Source organism: Lontra canadensis, unplaced genomic scaffold, assembly GCF_010015895.1.
Source record: "Lontra canadensis isolate GAN:19392208 unplaced genomic scaffold, GSC_riverotter_1.0 scaffold35, whole genome shotgun sequence".
Taxonomy (NCBI): Eukaryota; Metazoa; Chordata; class Mammalia; order Carnivora; family Mustelidae; genus Lontra; species Lontra canadensis.
The window spans coordinates 1,917,131-1,936,129 of NW_022631029.1; the positions used below are offsets into that span (position 1 = coordinate 1,917,131).

The 18,999-nt window shown below is 59.9% G+C and overlaps 1 protein-coding gene across 2 annotated transcripts; it reads right to left on the bottom strand.

The window, feature by feature from the left end:
• Positions 1-411: 411 nt before the first annotated feature.
• CHERP (calcium homeostasis endoplasmic reticulum protein) lies at positions 412-18,520 on the bottom strand. Of its 2 annotated transcripts, none has more exons than XM_032867558.1 (17): positions 18,414-18,520; positions 17,931-18,104; positions 14,641-14,825; positions 13,451-13,588; positions 13,007-13,158; positions 11,334-11,478; positions 11,144-11,233; positions 9,509-9,758; positions 8,624-8,799; positions 6,337-6,772; positions 4,979-5,217; positions 3,835-3,968; positions 2,972-3,058; positions 2,466-2,609; positions 2,265-2,381; positions 1,693-1,787; positions 412-1,425 (listed from the first exon to the last, which is right to left on the bottom strand). In XM_032867558.1, exons 1-17 carry the CDS (start codon positions 18,436-18,438, stop codon positions 1,232-1,234), a joined length of 2,781 nt encoding a protein of 926 aa, XP_032723449.1. In that variant the 5' UTR covers positions 18,439-18,520; the 3' UTR covers positions 412-1,231. The 2 variants fall into 2 exon arrangements, with proteins under 2 accessions (XP_032723449.1, XP_032723450.1); XM_032867559.1 differs by having other exon boundaries at positions 1,232-1,425; positions 11,334-11,445.
• Positions 18,521-18,999: the final 479 nt, after the last annotated feature.

The window sequence follows — 18,999 nt, forward strand, 5'->3', positions numbered from 1 at the left end:
GACACGCCAGGGCCCAGCTTCTGAGCGGACAGCACAACTCCACACGGGCCCACCGGGCACGCCCCCTCCAGACTCAGCCAGAGCACGCTTCTAACTTGAACACACAGAGAAAAAGGTCTTTAAAAAAAGTTTTTATTTGAAGGCAAAACAGTAAAATCACAAGAAATCGTTAACAGCACGTGTTTACGTTTTATCCTGAATCAGACACGTTTAAACAATTCACAGCTACAGGAAATCTAGAACAAAATCAAATTATTTTATCACACCAGGTCGAAAAGTTGGAGAGGACTCTGCATCTTACTGAAAAGAATTTCTGAAAAATGTTCTGTACAAAGAGACGGCAGCGCACGGGTTGCCCAGAGACGCCAGGCGCGGCCCGTCCCCGCAGACCAGCCTCCCGGCCGGGCCCCTCGACGCGGGGTGGGGCAGCCCGAGGCGCAGGCGGGGCTTGCTCTCCCCAGCCCGGCTCGGGGCGGGCCGTCCACACGAGCGCTGGTGTTGGGTTCCTCTAAGTGACAAACACAAGCAGAGACGCTAAGGGCCCAGGCTCTCCGAGGGCGTCACTCCATGACCTGAAGATGCCTCAGATCAGCTTCCTTAGAACTTCTGTTTCTGCAGGGACCGTGAGTGGCTAACGTTTGGGGGAAAAATTTCAACTCAAACAACTAAAGTTAACTGAACTACGGGCTGTGAGCACGCCCTAAGAGGAATCAGGTTCCAAATTCTCACTGGGATCCTCTTAGAGCAACATTCCCTTCTCTACAACTAAACATCTGGAGTAAAAATGAAAGCCCGGTGTAAGTGCCAATCAGAAAGGGTCTGTTTTTCTGTGTGTCAGCGGCGCCCGGCCTGGGGCCTGTCCTCCACGCTCCTCCAGGCCCGAGCGCGGACTGCGGGGAGGTGCGGAACGGCCATGCCTTCAGGCGAGGGGCTTCGTATCCAGGGTTGGAGGCTCTCGTGTTTCTTGCTTCTCTGTCGAGGGGAGGCGGCTCGTGGCTGGGCGGCCGGGGCATCTCCGGGTGGGCTCTGGCTTCTGCGGGGAGCTGGTCTGCAGGCGGGGCCTGGGGCCTCCCACGCTCTGGAGCATGGCACTCTCCCTAGGCAAGCTAATGTCTTCCTTCTCTTCTGTCGCTCCCCCGAGCTGTCCCTACAGCCTGTCACTGCCAGGGAGCCAGGAAGTTCGCAACGGCCCAACGCAGTAGCCGAGGCGCGGCTGCTGCCCGCGGAGCGCCTACTTGCACTCGTCTCTGGCCTTCATGCGGGCGATGAAGGAGTAGCTCTTGTTTCTGCGGTAGTTCTCGTAGGGGTCGTCCAGGGCCACGCCCACGCCCTTGTACTGGTCCCACTTGTCCCGGACGTCCCCCCCCTTGATGGGGTCCTGAATCCCTTGCTCTTTCACGCCGAGGCCACCAGATCCACTCCAGCCTTAAGAAGAAAGGGGGGAGGGCGGTTACAACGCACGGAGTCGAAGTCTGGCCCGTTTATCCATGAACTTAAACAAGACTTCCTGTGCAGAGCTGAATGGCGCGCGCCCGCGTGCTGTCCGCGCGCGAGACCGCCGTGCGGAGAGAGCACGCCCAGCGAGAAGCGGGCGGCTTCACCCTCTCTAGTTCTGGCAGCGAGCCGGACCCTTCTCTGGCTCCCCAGCCCCGAAAGCCCAAAGCGGGTGGTGGTTCTTCCCAGGAACCTTACCCATTTTCACCAGCATCTGATGTCCTTTGTTCTCTTCCCCGAGCCTTGAATCAGGTATAGGAGGTGCTGAATTAGAACCCAGACCAGCCGAGGAACTAAAATTAAGACAGGTTACGTTTTTTAAAAAAGAGTTGATACATTTATTGGAATGAAAACTCTTAGAATATTACAGCGTGTGGCGCGTGTGAACATTCAGCAGTGTTAGAGGGACACACACACACATCCTGGGTCTCTAGCATTCTTCTTCGTCATCTTCGCCAGCCGGCTAGGGGAGCTCCTACCCCGGGCCCTGCCCCACACTGAGTGGCAAGGGCAGGTCGCACGGAACCCCTGATGGCTGAGAGACAGCCCGCCGCTACCTCAGGCTTTACAACGTTACCACGGAAGGTACGAGCGAGGTGAGAGGTGAGGTGCCACTGTCACTGTGCTAGAACTCGTGGTCCCTGAGGGGCCGCCTCGGCACGGGCCACCGGGGGCACATCTTCTAGCGACAGCTTTCAACATTCACAGCAAAGCATCAGAGGCTTCCAGCGCTACCAGCGGTCGCTGGACAGTTAAGACAGAAATCTTACGGCGGGGTGGGGCTCCGGGACCGTGACCGACGTCTCCTTCCTGGGGAGTAGGACTTGGAGCGTGAGCGCGAGCGGGAGCGGGAGCGGCTGCGGGAGGAGCGGGACCGGCTGCGGCTCCTGCAGGGAGGACAGAGCGGGTGGTGGGCACGGCCACGGGTGCCACCGAGGGGCCCCAGCCCACGTGCACGGCCCCCAGCCTACCTGGAGCGGGAGCGGGAGTAGGAGCGGGAGCAGGAGCGCGATCTGGACCTGGAGTACGAGCCGGAGGACTTGGACGACCTCGAGTTGGAGCGGGAGGAAGAGCGCCCTCGGCTTTTGGATCGGCTCCGAGACCGGGAAGGGCCGCTGCAGAGAGAGGCCTGGTGAGTGGTGCATCTCGAACTTTCCGGAAGACCCCAGGCGGGCGGGTCTGGGTGCAGACCTGCCCATTCCCCTCAGAGGACTGGGCTCCAGGTCACAGCTGATCACACATGACGGCAAACCCCGCTGGGGCTGGCGTCTTAGGTTTTCACTGGGGCTTTGCGGGGAAAACCCACCCCGGAACCAAGCAGAGACCAGTCCTCCCTCCATCTGCCCGTCAGGGGAGCCAGGACGGTCCAGGGCGTGACTGGATGGAGGGTCTGCCGGGGTGTCTAACAGTGCCTCTGGCAGAGGCCTGCTCTAGCTCACGACGCAGGCTGACCATGCATGGGCACCCGGGCCCTCACCTGTTGCGCTTTTCCTGGCCCTTCCGCCGCCGCGCCCGCATCTTCGCTCGGAAGAACTCATAGAGGCCGTTCTGCTCCCAGCCTTCGCTGTAAGACACGGGCGGTTCCTGTGTGACTCTGCCAGCCTCCCTCCTGAAGGGAACTCGTGGCAGGAGTAAAGCCCACCGGGCACGTGTCTAGGTATGCAGGCTTCCCCTCCCTCATTCCCTCGGATGCTGAGCCGGGTCCGGCACCACGAGCGGCCCTTCCTCATGTGGGGAAGCAGGCTGAGGCTGGGCCGCCTGCTGGGAAGCAGAGAGGCCGGGCACAGGCCTGGCTCCCGTGCCTTTTCCACATCGATGTTTCCCAAAATAGCTCAGGTGGCTCTTATGGCCTATGATCTAACTGGGGACAAGGAGCTCTGACTCCTAGATGGACAGGCCTGTGGCCCAGAACAGGGCAGGAGGCGGTTTTAGCTGGACTGGTGACGAGTCCGTTGGAGGGTGTCCTGGCGGGGGGTGGGGTTGGGTTGGGGGTTCTCATGACAAAGTTTGGGGCACATAGCTGCCAGCCGCTTCTGAAACACGCCACACCTGAGAGGCCAACTTGCTCTAATGTATCCCCACTAGAGAGGCCCTTCGTTGAGAGCCACCATACGTGTGACACACATTACCCACAGCCAGGGGGGAGATGGGCCCTAACTCGGCCTAGCGCTGTACAGCCTGCCCCCTTTCCTCAGCTGGGCCTCATACCACCTGGGGCAGAAGGCGTGCTCATTAGCAGTCTTTCTCATGAAACCAATCCAGGCATAAGTCAGGCCAGGAGAAGGGGACAGAGGACCCTAATCCCAGCCCAGCCCCATCCCTAGTCCCCGAGCGCCATACCTGTTTCTGGGCCTGTCATGGGATGGGGGACTATAAAAGGCCTCCACGGCTGCCAACAGCCTCTCACTGGGCGGCATGGGAGGTGGGAGGCGGATGTCTTTTGGGTCCAAGGGCTTGTACTCATGGTCTTCCAGCTGTAGAGGAAAACACAATTCTCAGGCACACCCTGCCAAAGCACCCCCTCATACTCACCCAGGGTGCTGCAGTGACTGAGGGAGCAGGGTCGGGGGATACAGGGTTACCCTGGACATTAGCTCCTCCTGCTGCCCTTCCTGGGGAATCCCACCAAGGCCGCAGCCACACCAATGATCCGAATCTTAGGCGAGGTGGCGGAAGACTGCTTTGGGGCCAAGTTCTCTCTCCAGAAAACATGTGACACACATCCTCCAAGCCAAGGTGACAGTAAGACCCCTCAGTCTACTGAGACACAACAGGGATCCCATATGCTGCCACCTGGAGACTTCTGCCCTGTGCTCCCGAGTCCTATCCCGGGGCCCCCCTCCCAGGTCACAGCAGCCCCCGCCCAATCCAGGGAACCCCGTCGCCAGAAGCCAGCTCAGCTCGCACCCCTTGCTACCCCCGTGTGGCCCCTCTCAACTTCCCAGTCCCATAGGGCCTCAGGAGTGACGGGAAGCACCCCGCCCCGCCAGCACATCTCCGGAGCTGCTCCCAACCTAGCCTTGCTCCCCGCGCACCCCCAGCGCTGCCCCTCCCCGTGTTCCCTGCAGGCCCAGCTCGGAGGCCGCCCCTTCTCTAAGAAAGGCCTCCACTGTCAGCCCCTGAACAAGGTAGCTTCCCAGGGCCTGGATCAAGAGGACCCGCACCTCACACCTGGCCCAGCCCACTCCTCACGGCCACAAAGCGTGCAGCACCAGGAGGGATGTGTGGAAAGCGAGCAGAGGGGACACAGGCCTTGCTCGTTTTCGCCTCAGGAAGTCAAGTTGAGGAAGAGGCGTTGGCCTGGACACATTCCCACTGACTAGTCACGTCTGCTGGGCATAGCAACGAGTGGGAAGGGACCCCGAGAAGCAGTGTTTTGTCCCCTGCTGGGAACTGGGCTCCACATCTGAGCTTGTCACATGGAGGCCCAGAAGCCGGCACCAGCGTGTGCTATGAAGCTGGGCGCTCGCCCTGGCGACGTTACCTTCACGAGGGGGGCCATCAGCCCCGCAGGCAGATCGAAGTAGGGCACGTTGGGGACCAGGCTAGGGTCATCATGGTTGATGTGGGGAGGGCCCTGTCGCCGCATGTGGGGGGGCTGCCCATTGAAGCCATGGGGAGGAGGGCCGAAGTCAGGGTGCTGGGGCCCACCCCAGGGTGGGTGCTCGTTGATCCCAGGATGAGGCATGCGGTGGCCGGGGTGGTGGTGAGGGGGTCCCATCTCTGCAAAACAAAAACTCCTCTCAGGCCTACCAGGCAGCCGTGAGCAGGGCAGTACGGACAGCGCGGCCATGATCTGCAAGGGGATGAGTGCCCGTGGGAGGCGTTCAGAGAGGGCCCGCCACCCGCTTCTGAGCAGCGCTGCCCAGCACCTCCTCTCCTGTTCATGCTGCCCGGGGTCGTGTAGCTAGGTGGGGAGGAGCCGGGCTGGGGGCGACCTGGCCTGCACCCATACCACCATCCAAGGTGGAAGGGAAAACCAGGGACATCACAAAACCTTAAAGAAGCAATGTTACGGGCCGATAGCTACCACTGTCTTTGGAGACAGGGCGTTTTTAAAAGGTGATTCACTTGAGGTGAGATCCCGCAGGTGGACCCTGATCCGACACAACTGGCAGGAAACCGATGCGCCCAGAGGGAGGAGGACACGATGATGGGGAGAAGACCCAGTGGTCTCTGACTTCCAGCCCCCAGAGCTGGGGGAAGCGCCCACCATGCGCACTTTGTTACACCACGGCCCCGGGAAGTGAGGACCGGCGAATACATGTGCTCCTTGGTCTCGGCTAAACTTGTAGCCAAGAATGGAGTTTAAAGCAAAAATAAAAGCGGCGATAGAGTAGAAATAAATTTTTTTTTGAAAAGAAAAAAACCAACAACTCCTATAGATTCTTCCAAGAAACGCCATGAAAACTGCTAAAGACAGCGGGACAGGGAATGGGGAAGGGCCCTAGACATCCCTGCCCTGCCTGCCTGTCTGCTGTGGAGCTTGCAAGCGACTGTCCTTCCAGAAGGCTCCTGTCTTTCCTCCTCCCTGGGTGTGTGGGCAGCAGAACGAGACTTCAGCTCTACTGCCAGCCCAGTGTGTGTCATGTGCCTGGCGGCCCAGACGGGACTTCTACACATCCCACGACCCCCGGCTTGTCACCCTGACTCAGGGGACCTCCCAGGTCTTGCAGCTGACGTCAAGTAGCACCCTCCTGGCCATGGGGGTGTGGGGGGGCGGCCATTGTGGGGGGGTCTCCCGCAAGCAGCTGCCAGCACCGCCACAGGGAGCAAGGAGCAGGAGAGGGAAGTGCTTCCCAGACACGGGACGGTCCCCACGGAGGGCACCCTCGCACTCACCGGCAGGGAAGTCCCCCTGGGGATAGTCGAAGCGGTGAGGGTAGGGCGGCCGCTCGAAGGGGTGCCGCGGGGGGAAGTCGTCCTGCATGAAGCGGGGCGGGAAGCGGTTGAAGTTGTGGGGGTGCGGCGGCTGGTTGAACTGCGGGTGCTGCTGGTGGGGCGGGAAGGGCCCTCGGAAGTGCGGCGGCCGCTGCATGCGGAAGGGTGGCTCACGCTGGCCCCCGCCCCAGGGCGGCTGCTCGTGCTGGCTGTTCCAGGGGCCCTCAAACTGGCTGTTCCAGTTGGGGTCGGGCTGGCTGTTCCAGGGCGCGTCACGCTGGCCATTCCAGCCGGGGTCCCCACGCTGCTCGCCCCACATGCCCTCGTGGCTGTTGTTCCAGGGGGGACAGTGGGGCGGCCCACCCTGATGGTGCGGGTACGGCGGCTGCTCGGGAGGCTGCAAGGCAAAGAATGGACGTGAGCCCCTCCCGAGGCCTGGCCTGTGCCAGGCACACGTCTGCAGTGTGGCTCTCCAGCCGTGGAGGCGACCCGGCCCCGAAGCGGTGCGGCCTCCTCTGTTCAACCGTGCAGTGGGGGTTGGGGTGCCTGTGCGCGCTCCTAGGCTCAGGCCTACATCTTGGCTGAGGGTTTCCCGTGTCTGCATTGGAGCTGGGCGGGCCCCAAGTGCCAGGGATGCCAACACTCCCAGCTTGGCCACCTGACCTGGAAGCTGGCAGACGGGTCCCCGTTCCCATGCCCCTTGGTGGCTCATGCATGGGTGCATTCCCCACGGCCTGCGGAGTGCAAGGAGGAGCTGCACCCCGGGGGCCCATGGCAGACACCTGCCCTGATGACAGTCCCTTCCGTGTCACTTAACCTCTGCTCTGGGTGGTCTTCTGGGTCAGCTCCCATAGTGACTACTTGCCCTCAAACCCCGTCTCAGGAGAGGTCTTTCTGTAGGTGGGAGACAACATGAGCTCTAGATCTCACCCAGCTGCTATGAGACTTGAAACCAGGATTTTAACCCCAAACTCAGGGCTACAGTGGGATGGGCCTAGGACTGGATGACCAGGGGGTCCATCTTTAGGGTTACAGCTGCTTGGCCCTGCTGACTGCCAGCAGAGGTGGACCTGGGCCACACCACACCCTCAGGTCTTTCAAGAGGTTAGAAAGCCACATTCTAAATACAGTTATTACTTCAGAGCACCTGGGTGGCTCCGTCGGTCACGCATCCGACTCTTGATCTCAGCTCAGATCATGATCTCGGGGCCACTGAGTTCAAGCCCCAAATACCCGAAATCAAATCAATACATCGATCAGTAAACTAATATTTAAAAAATGTTATTTCAAAATGTGTAAGATCCCACGTGGGCAGGCCAGACCAAGTGTACCTCTGCCCCAAGGCAGACCCTCAGCAAGAGGACCCTTGTTGTCCTAAGCCCAACCTACCAGTCCCCAGAAGTGACCCTGAGACACCTACACGATGGGGATGAGAACTACTCCCTCATCAGAGGGTACCCATAAGATGCCTGATACCACTGGGCGTTTGTAAGAGGGAGCGTCTTTATGGGGAGGGCCAATCTTCTGTGAAATTAAATCTATTCTCCCGAACCTCAGGTTCTGGGAAGGGGGTTTGGGGGGGCACAGGTGCAATGGATAACTCAAAGCCACAAGCCCCTCTTGTCAGTCCAGAGCCATTTCCCTCCCGTCCTCACCACAGAGTCACATGGCAGGGCCGCAATCACTGGGTCCTGTCAAGGGGAAGGTGGATGTCCAGGAGAGGCCAGGGCTGCACCCAAAGGCTCCATGAGATCAGATCCAGTGGCCAGAGAGCAAGTAGATGTTTCTGGTGTTTTCCAGTCATGCTACGCTGGATAAAATGACCCCTACCCTGGCCTAGAAATTTCTGAGCTCAAAAAACCAGGGGGAATGACCAGCACCTCTGCCCCAGAAAGCACTGCCAGACCTACACGTCTGACCTTCCCTTTCCTCATGTGAATAGTGTTCTTTCCAGGGAGATAGAATGTTGGCGCCATGCTGGCTGAATTAGTTAGAGAAGGGACAGAACCCCGCTCACCCTGCTGTAATGGACCATTCGAAACTGCCCAGCCCTCACAGGAACACAGGGACCACTGCTCCTAAGAGGCCCGGATGTCGGCATGGGCATGGGTGTGAGGCCCAGAATGTCCTGCCCTGACCCCCGCCCAGCCACTGCAGAACCTGTTTCCCCAGCATGGCAGCCCAGCCCAGCCCCCGGACCCACAAAGGGGACCGCCTGCCCGCCCCCACCACAAGTCTGGGAGAATACCTGCTGTTGGCCCCAAGGAGCGACGGGATGAGGCTGCTCAAACCACGGGGGTTTGTTGGGTGGGATCTGATCATGGGGCCCTGGACCCCGGGGGCCGGCTGCGGCAGGATCCTGGACTCCTCCTGAGGCGTCATACTCGGAGGAACCAGGCATTTGGATGGGAGGCTTGCTGTCATCTAGAGCCAGACAAGAAGCTGGTTAGCGGCGGCAATGGTCAGCGGGCGCCTGAAACCATGTTCAGTAACACCCAGGACCAACTCAGGCTGGGCCTTTACCTCTCGGGAAATCTTGGCTGCGTGAAGCTGCCCGAAACCGATGGCCTCCAGGAAGGCGGCGAGTGGCAGGGAAGCTGCCCTCACCCAGGACACACCCCTTTGAGAGCTTTCAGATAAATACCTTAACTTATTCTCTACCTACTATGCTCAAAAATTTTCATCACTGAATTTTATTAAAAATCTCTTTTTCATCCACTTGAAAGATCATTTTTTCCTACCTCATCTGTTGTTTGAGGAGACTTCTAAGTGCTAAACCATCCTTACACATGCCTGGGGGAAAGCCTATTACCTCATTTTTTTTTTTTTTTTAATACTTTGTTAGATTTCAGATGTGAAGTATTTCTGCATCTTTGTTTGGAAAGGATGATGCCTGATATCCGTAATTCCTTCTCTTTGTCCATCCGGTGTAAAAGCCTGGTCTCAAAAACTGATTTGGGCAGCTTTTCCCCTGTTCCCCAGGATGGTCTGCACAGGAAAGTGATCACCTGAGTGGTAAGGTTTGGGGGCATCTGCCTGTGAAACCCCCGGGCCTGGCATTTGGAAACAGATCCTAGAACCGGGCTGGTAGAACCAGAGCCCTTCTCTGGGGGCGAAGGCTGGAGCCCCGTACCAGGTTGGGTGGTTGGTGGGATGGTAGGGGCGGGCGTGGGGGCCGGCGGCGGGGCGGGCGGCGGCGGGGTGGCCTTGACCTCGGCCTCCATTTGCGGCATCTGGATCTGCTGTTGCTGCTGCTGCTGCTGCTGCTGCTGGGCCAGGCTGTTGACAAACTCCTCGTGCTGCGTCTTGAGGGTCTGGATCTGCTGTTGGAAGGCGAGCTGCACCGGCTGGACCACCGAGGAATACTCGTTGATGAGTGTCGCCTGGCAGAGAGAGAGGAGAGTGGCCGACACTCAGGACACACGCCTCGGAGCCTGGTGCCGAGTCCCAGCCCTTCCGGAGCCACTCAGGGACGAGCCCTGGGAAGCCGGAGGAATTCGAGGCAGTCCCTCAGGCGGGCAGGCAGGGAGGGGACGGTCCCGTAAAACCAAAAATACAGTCCCGACGAGCACAGATCATCTAAATCTAGCCCCAAACCGGTGACGAGGATGCGGGTGACAAGGATGCTTCGCTGCAGCGAAGTCCGTGATTCACTGATCACAGGAAGGGGCAAGGAGAGCCACATCCCGTCCTCTCGCACAACCGTTACAGACACGACCCGGACGAGCGGTCCAGCCCGCGGTCACGGGCCATGCTGCTCACTCACTGCCCGGCTTTGAGGAAGTCACCACCTTGCTGAGCCTCGACTTCCTCAGCTATAAAACAGAGCAACAGGACCTATCCTCCAAGGCTCTGTGGGGAGAACTTGGTGAGATAACAGGGAAAGGGACCAGGGCAGCTGAGTAAACGTGAGCTGCGGTGAAAGCAGAAAATCAGGAGAAACAAAGCAGTTCACGTCACTGTGACAAGGCGCAGTAAGTCTGCTGCTTTACTTAACAGAACAAGCGGGAGAAATTTTAAAAGCATGACACGTGCGTTCCTCACTGGGCTGAGTATGAAAGCTCCCCGGCAGGGGGGTGGCCCTCAAGACCATCACAGAGGACGCAGCCAACACAGCTTCTGACATTCAACCAGATCCTTACAGAAAAACGACAGCTTTCCACCTGAGAAAAGGGGGCGTGAGCTCTGCCTTTTCTTCTAGCAGCTGCGGATAGGGCTGCGATGCCGGCGTCATAGCAGAGGTGGCCGAAGAGACCTGGGTGGCCCTCCCTGCCCGCCTTGCACAACCCCCGCCCCATCCTCTGAGCAGAGGCCTCCCTGGTGAGAAGACAGATGTACACACCGGGAACGCCGCCTACACAATCAGACCAGGGCAGCCTAGACGACACCGAGGCTTTCTTATGCTTCCAACATGCAGAAGCTGGCCCTGAGGACCAGGCCGACAAGCCAAAGACACCACCAGGATCCGTGCCTGATGGACAGGGCGAGCAGGCCACAAGGGCACCAGGAAAAGTCAGGCAGGCTCACCTGGGAGGGGCTCAGTGGTCAAAGTGGACCGGATGGGATTCCCCAGAGGCTGCTGCTCACCGCCATTCCAGAGACACAGGTGGAAGCCCCATTTGCAAAGGGCTACCCGGCCTTTGAAATTGCCAGTTCCCCAGGAGGGAGCTGGGGGCCACATGACTTCTGGGAATGTGCTGCGGTGGCAGCCACCACACCCTCTGGGCATGTCCACCCAGAGTGCCGTGTGGGTGGGGAGGGCACCCACCTGGTACTGGCCGAGCCCCAGGGCTGGGCTCTGTAGCTGCTGGATGATGGAGTCGTCAAAATAGCCATTCTTCTCCCAGAGCTGCAGAAGCTGGATGCAGGGGAGGAGGGAGAGGCTGCGTCAGCAGGAAACCTAGCATCCCCACCACCCTGTCCCTCTCCCCCCCTCCTCTCCCGGCTGCCCCACATACCCGGGCGATCTTCTGCTGCTTGTCCTCCTCCACGGCCAAGAAGCTGGTGCAGTAGATGGGCACCACAACTTTCTGCAGGGCGGCCAGCAGCTCCCTGGCCTGCTTGCGCTGGCTGTGAGGGAGAGACCTTCCGCGCGTCAGGGCCCTGGGGCGGGACCCGGCCACGCGCCCGTTACCATTGCGGCTCCAGCCACAGCACCCTCTGCCTTCTTGGGACGTGGGCCCCCAACCCAGCTGGGACAAGGGCTGGGCTCCCTATAAGACCTGTGCTGGCGACTGGGCCCAAGGGACAGACGGACAGCATGGAAGGAGGAAAAGAACAGCCTGGGGACCTTCAGAGCAAGGGCTGTCACCTTGGTCTCCTGATCAGTAAAATAAGCCCTCCCTCCAGGGGTGGCACAAGGACACAAGGACCCACAGACCCAAGACCCGTAGGAGCCCCAGCTGTCCACATGGCCTCACTCAGTCCTGTCACCCCCTACGCACAAGACCTCAGCTTGAGCCCCACTTTTAGGAGCCAGAGGGAGGGTGAGGCAGCCTGCCCTCCCATCCTCCCGGGGCGCTGCACGTGTGAATGGGCATGGAGGGCGGTAGAGGCCGATGGCACACGTGGTGTCTCCTGGAGGAGGAAGCAGGGCAGGAGGCGAGCAGCCAGAAGCCCTCCCATCGCCAAGCTCACCGGAGGGTGCTCAGAGTCAGCTGGGGATGGGGAGGGCAGGGAAGAGGAGGGGAGGTGAGGGAGGGGAGGACAGGGTGAGCGCACAGGGCTCCTAGACAGAGCACAACTCAAGAGGAGCACGGCAGGACGACCGCCAGCCATGGGCTGTGTCTCTGCAGAGCTGCCCTGGCCAGCACAGCGGCTGGTGGAAGCAGAAGAGCAAAGACGGTTCTGAGCAGCTGCCGGTCTCCCAATAGCAAAGGAATAAAGGAGTGACGAGGCAGGGAGTGGCCAAGTGGCAACTTGGAGCCACTTCTGTGGCACAGGAAACAGGGAGCGGGGAGCAGGGACCCAGGCTGCACGAATGCAGCAGGCGATGGGGCAAGACGGGGGAAGGGTCGGGGAGAGGCAGAATCCATTTCTGCTGCTCTCACAGGAACTGTCCCCTTCGGCCAGGCCAAGCTCAAAGCCAAACTTGGCAGCCAGTCTGGACGGCTAAGGACTAGTCTCGCCACCAACAACGTGTGCTTCCGCCGGTCCCGTCCCTGGGCCTGCTCTGGCCCAGCTGTCAGGGTCTGTCAAGTGACCCTCTAGCATCAAGGTAGCAGACGCTGCAAACACCGGCCTGGCCTCGGGAGGGCTGGGGGGCGGGGCGGGAGAGAGGGCAGCACAGAGGACCCCTGAGAGGGATCCTGCAGCAGCGCAGTCAGGGGACAGGGCTGTGTCTGTGTGTAGATCACGCGCAGAGAAGCTGGCGCTGGAGAGAGACGGACATGGAAAGACACCCAGATGCTTCCCCGAGGACAGCGAGGAAGGGACAGTGGCCCCAGTGATGGGGCCAAGATGTAGGGGCGCGGGGTGTCCTCCGATGGTGAGCTCATGGCTCAGACCAACCCTCCTCTGGGGTCTCTGGACAAGTGACCCCCCCAGTCCCCGGGCAGGCCAGGTTACGAGCGCAGCCCTGCAGAGGGCTGGCAGGTGCGAGCGGAGAGGCGCAGTCCGGCGGGGCCCTCACCAGTGGTGCAGGACGTCGTTGATCAGGTAGATGAGGTGCAGCCGCAGCTCGAAGTGCGCCCCGTCGGCCGTGATGCGATTCCGGAGGTGGCCCGCCATCAGCTCACAGTGGGGCGGGGACTTGGCGTTGCTGAACATCCAGTTCTTCCCGGCCTGCAACAGCCAGGGTGGCGGTGAGTCGGGGCGCATGCGGGGCGCGAGGACATAGCCCGGGGGTGCAGGGTCCCAGGGCTCAGGGGCACGCTGAGCTGCCACCTGCCTTCGGCCTGGGAGCAGCACACCTTGCCCACAGGCTGTCCCGCCCCCTCCCCCCACCCCGCCCCGTGCTCCAGAGGGAAGGCGAGGGAGAGACAGGGCTCCCCTGGAGCAGCCCAGCCTGGGAGCTTCCCCCTCATCGGGAACACCCGTTCTGGGAGCACCCCCCCCCTCTGCCACCTGCCCTCACCGAGATGGCATCTTTGGTGCAGGTGTCGATGATAGGTTGCAGCAGGTTGTCAAACTCATTCATGTCCAGCTGGGTCTCCTCCAGGAGCTTCTGCATCTGCTGCTCTACGGCGTGGGCCACAGCCGCAGTCACCTGCTCCTAGGAAGCCGAACAGGATGGAGACTGCGTGAGGACCTCGGCCCAGGGAGGGCCTGGCCCCTTGGTGCCCTGCTCCCGGTGCCAGGATGTCACACTCAAACCCCGAGACAGGCTCCTGGGGCAGTCATGGTCACAGCCGTGACCACAGCAGACACAGGATAAAACAAGCCAGGACACAGCAGGAGACGATGTCTGCCCCGAGGTGACAGATGGAAGAACGAACACCCAAAAGAACGAGGAACCTCAGCAAATCAACAAAAACAGAAAGAAAACGGAGGGACAGGGGTGGACAGACGACAACACTGAAAAGACGTCCCAACAGTCACCAGTCAAGGGAAAGGTGAGCAACCACACGAGCAGTCAGGGAAATGGGAATTAAATTGGGACTCGGGGCCTCACCGACTAGATCCGCAGACTGGGAAGGGGCTGAGGCCCAGAGCTGCTGCAGGCTTGGGCACTCAGGCCCCCCAGTCCCTGACGAGCGCTGTGTGGAAACTAAGGGGGAACCTTCTAGAGTTGTTGTCAGCAGAATGATGATAATTTTACATCCTGCATCCAGTAGTAACAGCGGGGCTAGCGCTTCAGAGATCTTGTTTCTTACTTGTCTTGTCTTTCAAACGATTCATCCTATTGTACTTCGGCCAAAAAATCAGATGACTAACCAGGACAAAAGGGTCCTTCCCTACAACAGCCTGGGGTGACCTAGCGAGCAGGAGCTGGAGCCAAGGGCACTGGAGGCCGCCTGGCCTGCACAGTTACTCCACGGTTCCTAATGTGGCCCCACCCGCGGGCGTCCGTCCCGCACAAAGGGTGTCCGAGCAGAGAGCTTGTGGAATCATTTCACCCACAAGAAGCAGCAACAGTGTGTCCGGTGTCAGGGGCTGAGCTAAAACACCACAGGTGGTGGCAGCCCCGGGGAGACACGGCCCACGTGTGGTGAAGCATTCTTCTGCCTGCTGCTATGCAAACCTAGAGGCACAGGCTGAGCTCCCGGCGCGTAGCTCGGGCCAGAGGGAAGGCGGGGAGGGGGTGGGGAGGAGCAGGCCCCGTACCTGTCGGAGGGCTAACAGGTGCTGCTCCTGCTGCTGCAGGTTCCACTGGCTCTGCTGGATGAGCTCGTCCATGGATGGGGCTCCCTGGGCTGGTGGGATGGGCGCAGACGGGGCCAGTGGGGGCTGGGGCAGGGGGGGCAGGGCCGTGGCTGGCTCCAGCTCTGGGGCCTGCTGCTTGCAGATGACTGGTGGGAGAGGAGGAAAGGTGGCCCCCATGAGGAGGCAATCCCTCGGCTGCCGCTCTGGCAGCTCCAACCCCTGCCTAGACTCCCACCCACAAGGACCCCTGCGCGGTGCTGCAAACCCTTCACTCTGCCTGGCCCCTCCTGCCCTGGCCCCCACAGACAGGGTCCTAGCCTTGCCCCCTTTCCCACCCACCATCTAGCCTGGCCCACCGGCCTTCCAGCTGCGACCACACACATCCCCCTACACCCTTCACCCAGGCCCCTGCCTCTGCTGAACCCAGATCATGGCTGCTGGTAGACAAACAGCCCTCCCCAAGGGGACCTCTCGAGTCCCGACCCCGCCACCTCCTAAGCAGCTCCCGTCTTTAAAAATGCTCCCTTTGTCCCACGTCCCTCTGCCACCGACCTTACCACTGAGACTCATCTTCAATTCTTCGCTCCCGTTTCTGCCGCCCCCCAGCAGTGTGGCTGCGCACCCCCCACCCCAGGGCAGCCACGGACATTGTTCTTCGGCCCCTATGCTCTGTCTCAGGTCCTTGTCTCACGTGGCCCTGTGGGGCCACCCCCAGGCCCCTGTGTCTTCCTCCGCCAGACCCCTGAATGCAGGGGTGCCTGGTTCTGCCCGCTCCTCTGGGCCAGTCCACAGGGTAGTGGGACACAGGAGCTGCGAGCCACGGCTCCTTCCTCTACCCTCTCCATCCTGGAATCCTCGCACGATAGATCTGATTAAGGACTAAACAGCCCACTGACTTTCCAAAGGAACCTCAAACAGGCCCGCGTGTCCTCTTGCCATGTGCTCCACCTCCCAAGGGCCCCTCCCGGCCTCCGTGGCCAGCACGGCTATGCCCTTAACCGAAGCCCAGAAGGTCCAGGCGTATCTTTCTCCCTCATGCCCCGCACTAACAAGCCAGCCTGGGTGGTAAAGGCATGCTCCTAGATGACACTGCAGCCCATGTCCCTGCCTTCACTGCTATGACTCTGCTGTCACTTGCATCACCCTTGGAACTGATCTCCCTGGGTCCCGTCCTGCTCCCTGTACTTCTCCACAGCACGGCCGGAGAGCTGCTGTTCACGTGCAGTCTGAGGACCAGCCCCGGGTGGAACCCGGACCGAACGAGTCTAGAAATGCCAAGGGAGCCTCCTAGCACCTTCATAGCAACTCGACGTTTCACAGGTCATGTTTTATTGTATTTTGCAAAAGTGTACTTTCCACAACAGGTTGTAAGTTTTACAAAACGAAAAATAAAAAACTAGGCCTTCACCAGACTTTGTGAAGCACCCATCTAGGAGAGCCTTGGGGCTCACTCCTCAAACTACCCAGGTGGAGTGCCAGCTACACCGTGGCTAAGCCTGCTCTGCAACATAGACCTGAAATCCTCCAAGACCTCCCCAGAAGCTTCTGAGAGAATTCCTAAGTCCCTGGCCAGCCAGCCCTCCCCTCCTCTACACCCTGGCCTCTGCCCATTCCAAGCATCCCCCTTTCCCTGGGCTTTACCCACTCTGAGCTACTGCCCCCTCCACTCCCAGCCCCTCCCAAGGCTCTTTCCTCTGTGAACTTTTCTCTTCTTTGTTTCCATCTGGCTAACTGTCAAACATCCTTTAATCTCAGCTGAAATGCTGCTGCCTGCAGAAGGCATTTCTTGAACTCCCATCTTCCTGTTAGAAGCACCCTATCCTTCCCCCCCTTACATTACCAAGTCCCAAGTGGCTTCTGATTTCTGACCCTCCAGGGAGGGAGTGGGCTCCCCTCACAGTCACATGAATCAAAGCACTGTCCTCTGCCTGGTTATGCCACCCTCGTCAATATCCAAATGGTGTCCCAGTTTATGAATTCTACCCCTTAACCCCACTTGCTCCCATGCCCACTCTGACTCAACCTGCTGACCGAATTCAGACCTTACCATTAACTAACCTCGCTTGTCCGCAGCCTCCACTCATGGCCCTTCCAGCCTGTCCTCTACTGGCCACACACACCTGACCCACCTCTCCCTTCTTTCAAACTCTCTTGTGGCTTTTTGCCGCCTATAGCAGCAGTTTCCAAAGTGATATGCTGGGGCCAAGGAATGGGGGCTCCAAAAACACGTTTTTGTAACATGACAATTTGCCTACGGTTTTAGGCAAATCACCCCCACCCCCACTCAAACCTAACTGGGCACCAGATGAACCGCTAGACTGCAGGAGAAAACCCAAACCTTCCTCCCGGCATTTACCACTCCAGATCAAACCCTTCCCTCCTCTATACACATTCCATGCTCCACCCGTGCTGGGCCTCTCATGATCTCTCTTACCGCTCCCTAAACACACTGTATTTACTCAAGCCACTGCACCTTTGCTGTTTCTCACAAGCTTTTTATTGAACACCTACCAAGTACTACGTACTAGGGCACAAAACCCAAACAAGATCTGGTTGGCCTCAGGGAGCTTGTAGTCAATGCCCAACTACTTGGCAGGCTCAACCTCATTCATTTGAACAATGCATCTAGAAATGTGACATGGAACAAGACAGAGGTGGGCTCTGCCCTCAGGGACCCTACCCCCAGGTGACTATCTATTATTCAAAGGCCAGCTATGATTCTTAAACCCATCTTAAACTCTTTTGAGGGCAGGGCTGGAATCCTGATACCCAGCCCAGTGAACATCGACAAACTTCTGCCAAAAGCGAAAACTCAAACAAGTCTTTTGGATCTGCACTGCAAACACCTGAAATGCACAAAAATCTTGCTAGACCCACAGAGCTCACAAAGGGTGCTGGACCGTGCCTGCCAGGAGGGTCCCAGTCCAGCTTCTCTCACTTCTACCCTGGAAAAACACTGAAACAGCCACTCTACTTCTGCTGACTTAAGTCATCACATCTGCAAGAACAACAGAGAAATCCCTGATCCGGAGCCCAAGAGGATCGATAACCTCGTTCTCCATTACACTCGGACCCAGCAGCCGCTCCGTGCAGGGCCCTGGGAACAGCGGAAGGGATCATGAAGGCGCAGCTGCCCCATTTTCAGAGACAGAGCATGCGGCCCACAGGAAGGCGGTTTGTGGCGGAGCCCGAACTGGAGTCAGAGAAGGGAATCGCTGGAAGGGACGGCCTGAGAGCTGGAGAGAACTCACGCTGCTGCTGCTCCAGTGCCAGCTTGCACTTGTAATAACTGTAGAACTCGCCTCCGAACAGAAACGAGAATTTCGGGTTGTCCTTTTGCTTCTCCATCGTCATCTTCTCAAACTCGGGCCCGTTGCGAGCCACGAACTGGGCCAGCTTGTCGATGACATTTCGAAGCTCCTGGTCTGGAGGACGGAGAAAAGGCCACGCGGGGCGTCAGCGAGGACCGCCCAAATCCGGGGGCCCTGGCGTCGCAGCCCCCGTCCGCCGGGCCGGGGTCCCTAGGGCTGGGCTCCGGAGAGGCCGCCCTTGTACGGGTCCCGATAGGGGCCACACACGCGCCGGGGATGCGGGGACCCGCGGGAGAGGCCGCAGGCGAACCCGGGAGGCCGAGCCCCGCCCCCTCCTAGGCCCGGAAACCCCGGAAGGCGGGGCGGACCGAGAAGGGATTCCAGGGAAAAAGAAACGGTCCCCGAGCCCAGGCTGGGCCTCACCGTCGGGCGGCAGAGGCATCTCCATGGCTCCAGCCGCAGGGAACGTCCTCCGGCGCCTCACGATCGCCCACCAGCCCCGTCTGCGGAAGCCGGCCGGAAGTGGCGTGAGGGAGCCGTTTACGGCTCGCCTCGCGGGCTGCTTCCGCCCTCCACTTACGGCCGTCGCCGGGAAACCGCGGAAGTGAGGGCAAAAGGCGGGCGGGAAGAAGCCGCGCGAGGCCGAGCGCGCGGTAGGGGCTGGCAGTACGCACGCGCAGGGGCTTTCCCGCGCTTGCGCGGGTTGAGCCGCTGTCGCCCTACGCCCCGGAACGGCTGGAACGGCGCAGACTACCGTTAGCCACGGCGCCGGCGTCTTCCCCGGCTCGCGTCGCAGCCGGCGGGCTTGGCAGGCCGCTTTTTCCGCTGGGCCAGGGCTCTGGGGAGTTCCTTCCCGCGGGGCTGCGGTGAGAAGACTACGAGGTGAGGTGCGTCCGGGAGGCTCCCGGGCCGCGACGCCGGGAAGTAGAACCGGGAGGCGATGGGCTTGGAGGGGATGGGACTAGGCTTATTGAGGTTCCCAAGATCCTCCCGCTCAGTGTCTTTCGCT

Coding starts and splice junctions, on each gene's coding strand:
- CHERP (XM_032867558.1), bottom strand. CDS start 18,438: ATGGAGATGCCTCTGCCGCCCGACG. Junction 6,773..8,623: donor CTCCTTGGGGCCAACAGCAG/GTATTCTCCCAG, acceptor TTTGCCTTGCAG/CCTCCCGAGCAGCCGCCGTA. Junction 3,059..3,834: donor CATGACAGGCCCAGAAACAG/GTATGGCGCTCG, acceptor CGTGTCTTACAG/CGAAGGCTGGGAGCAGAACG.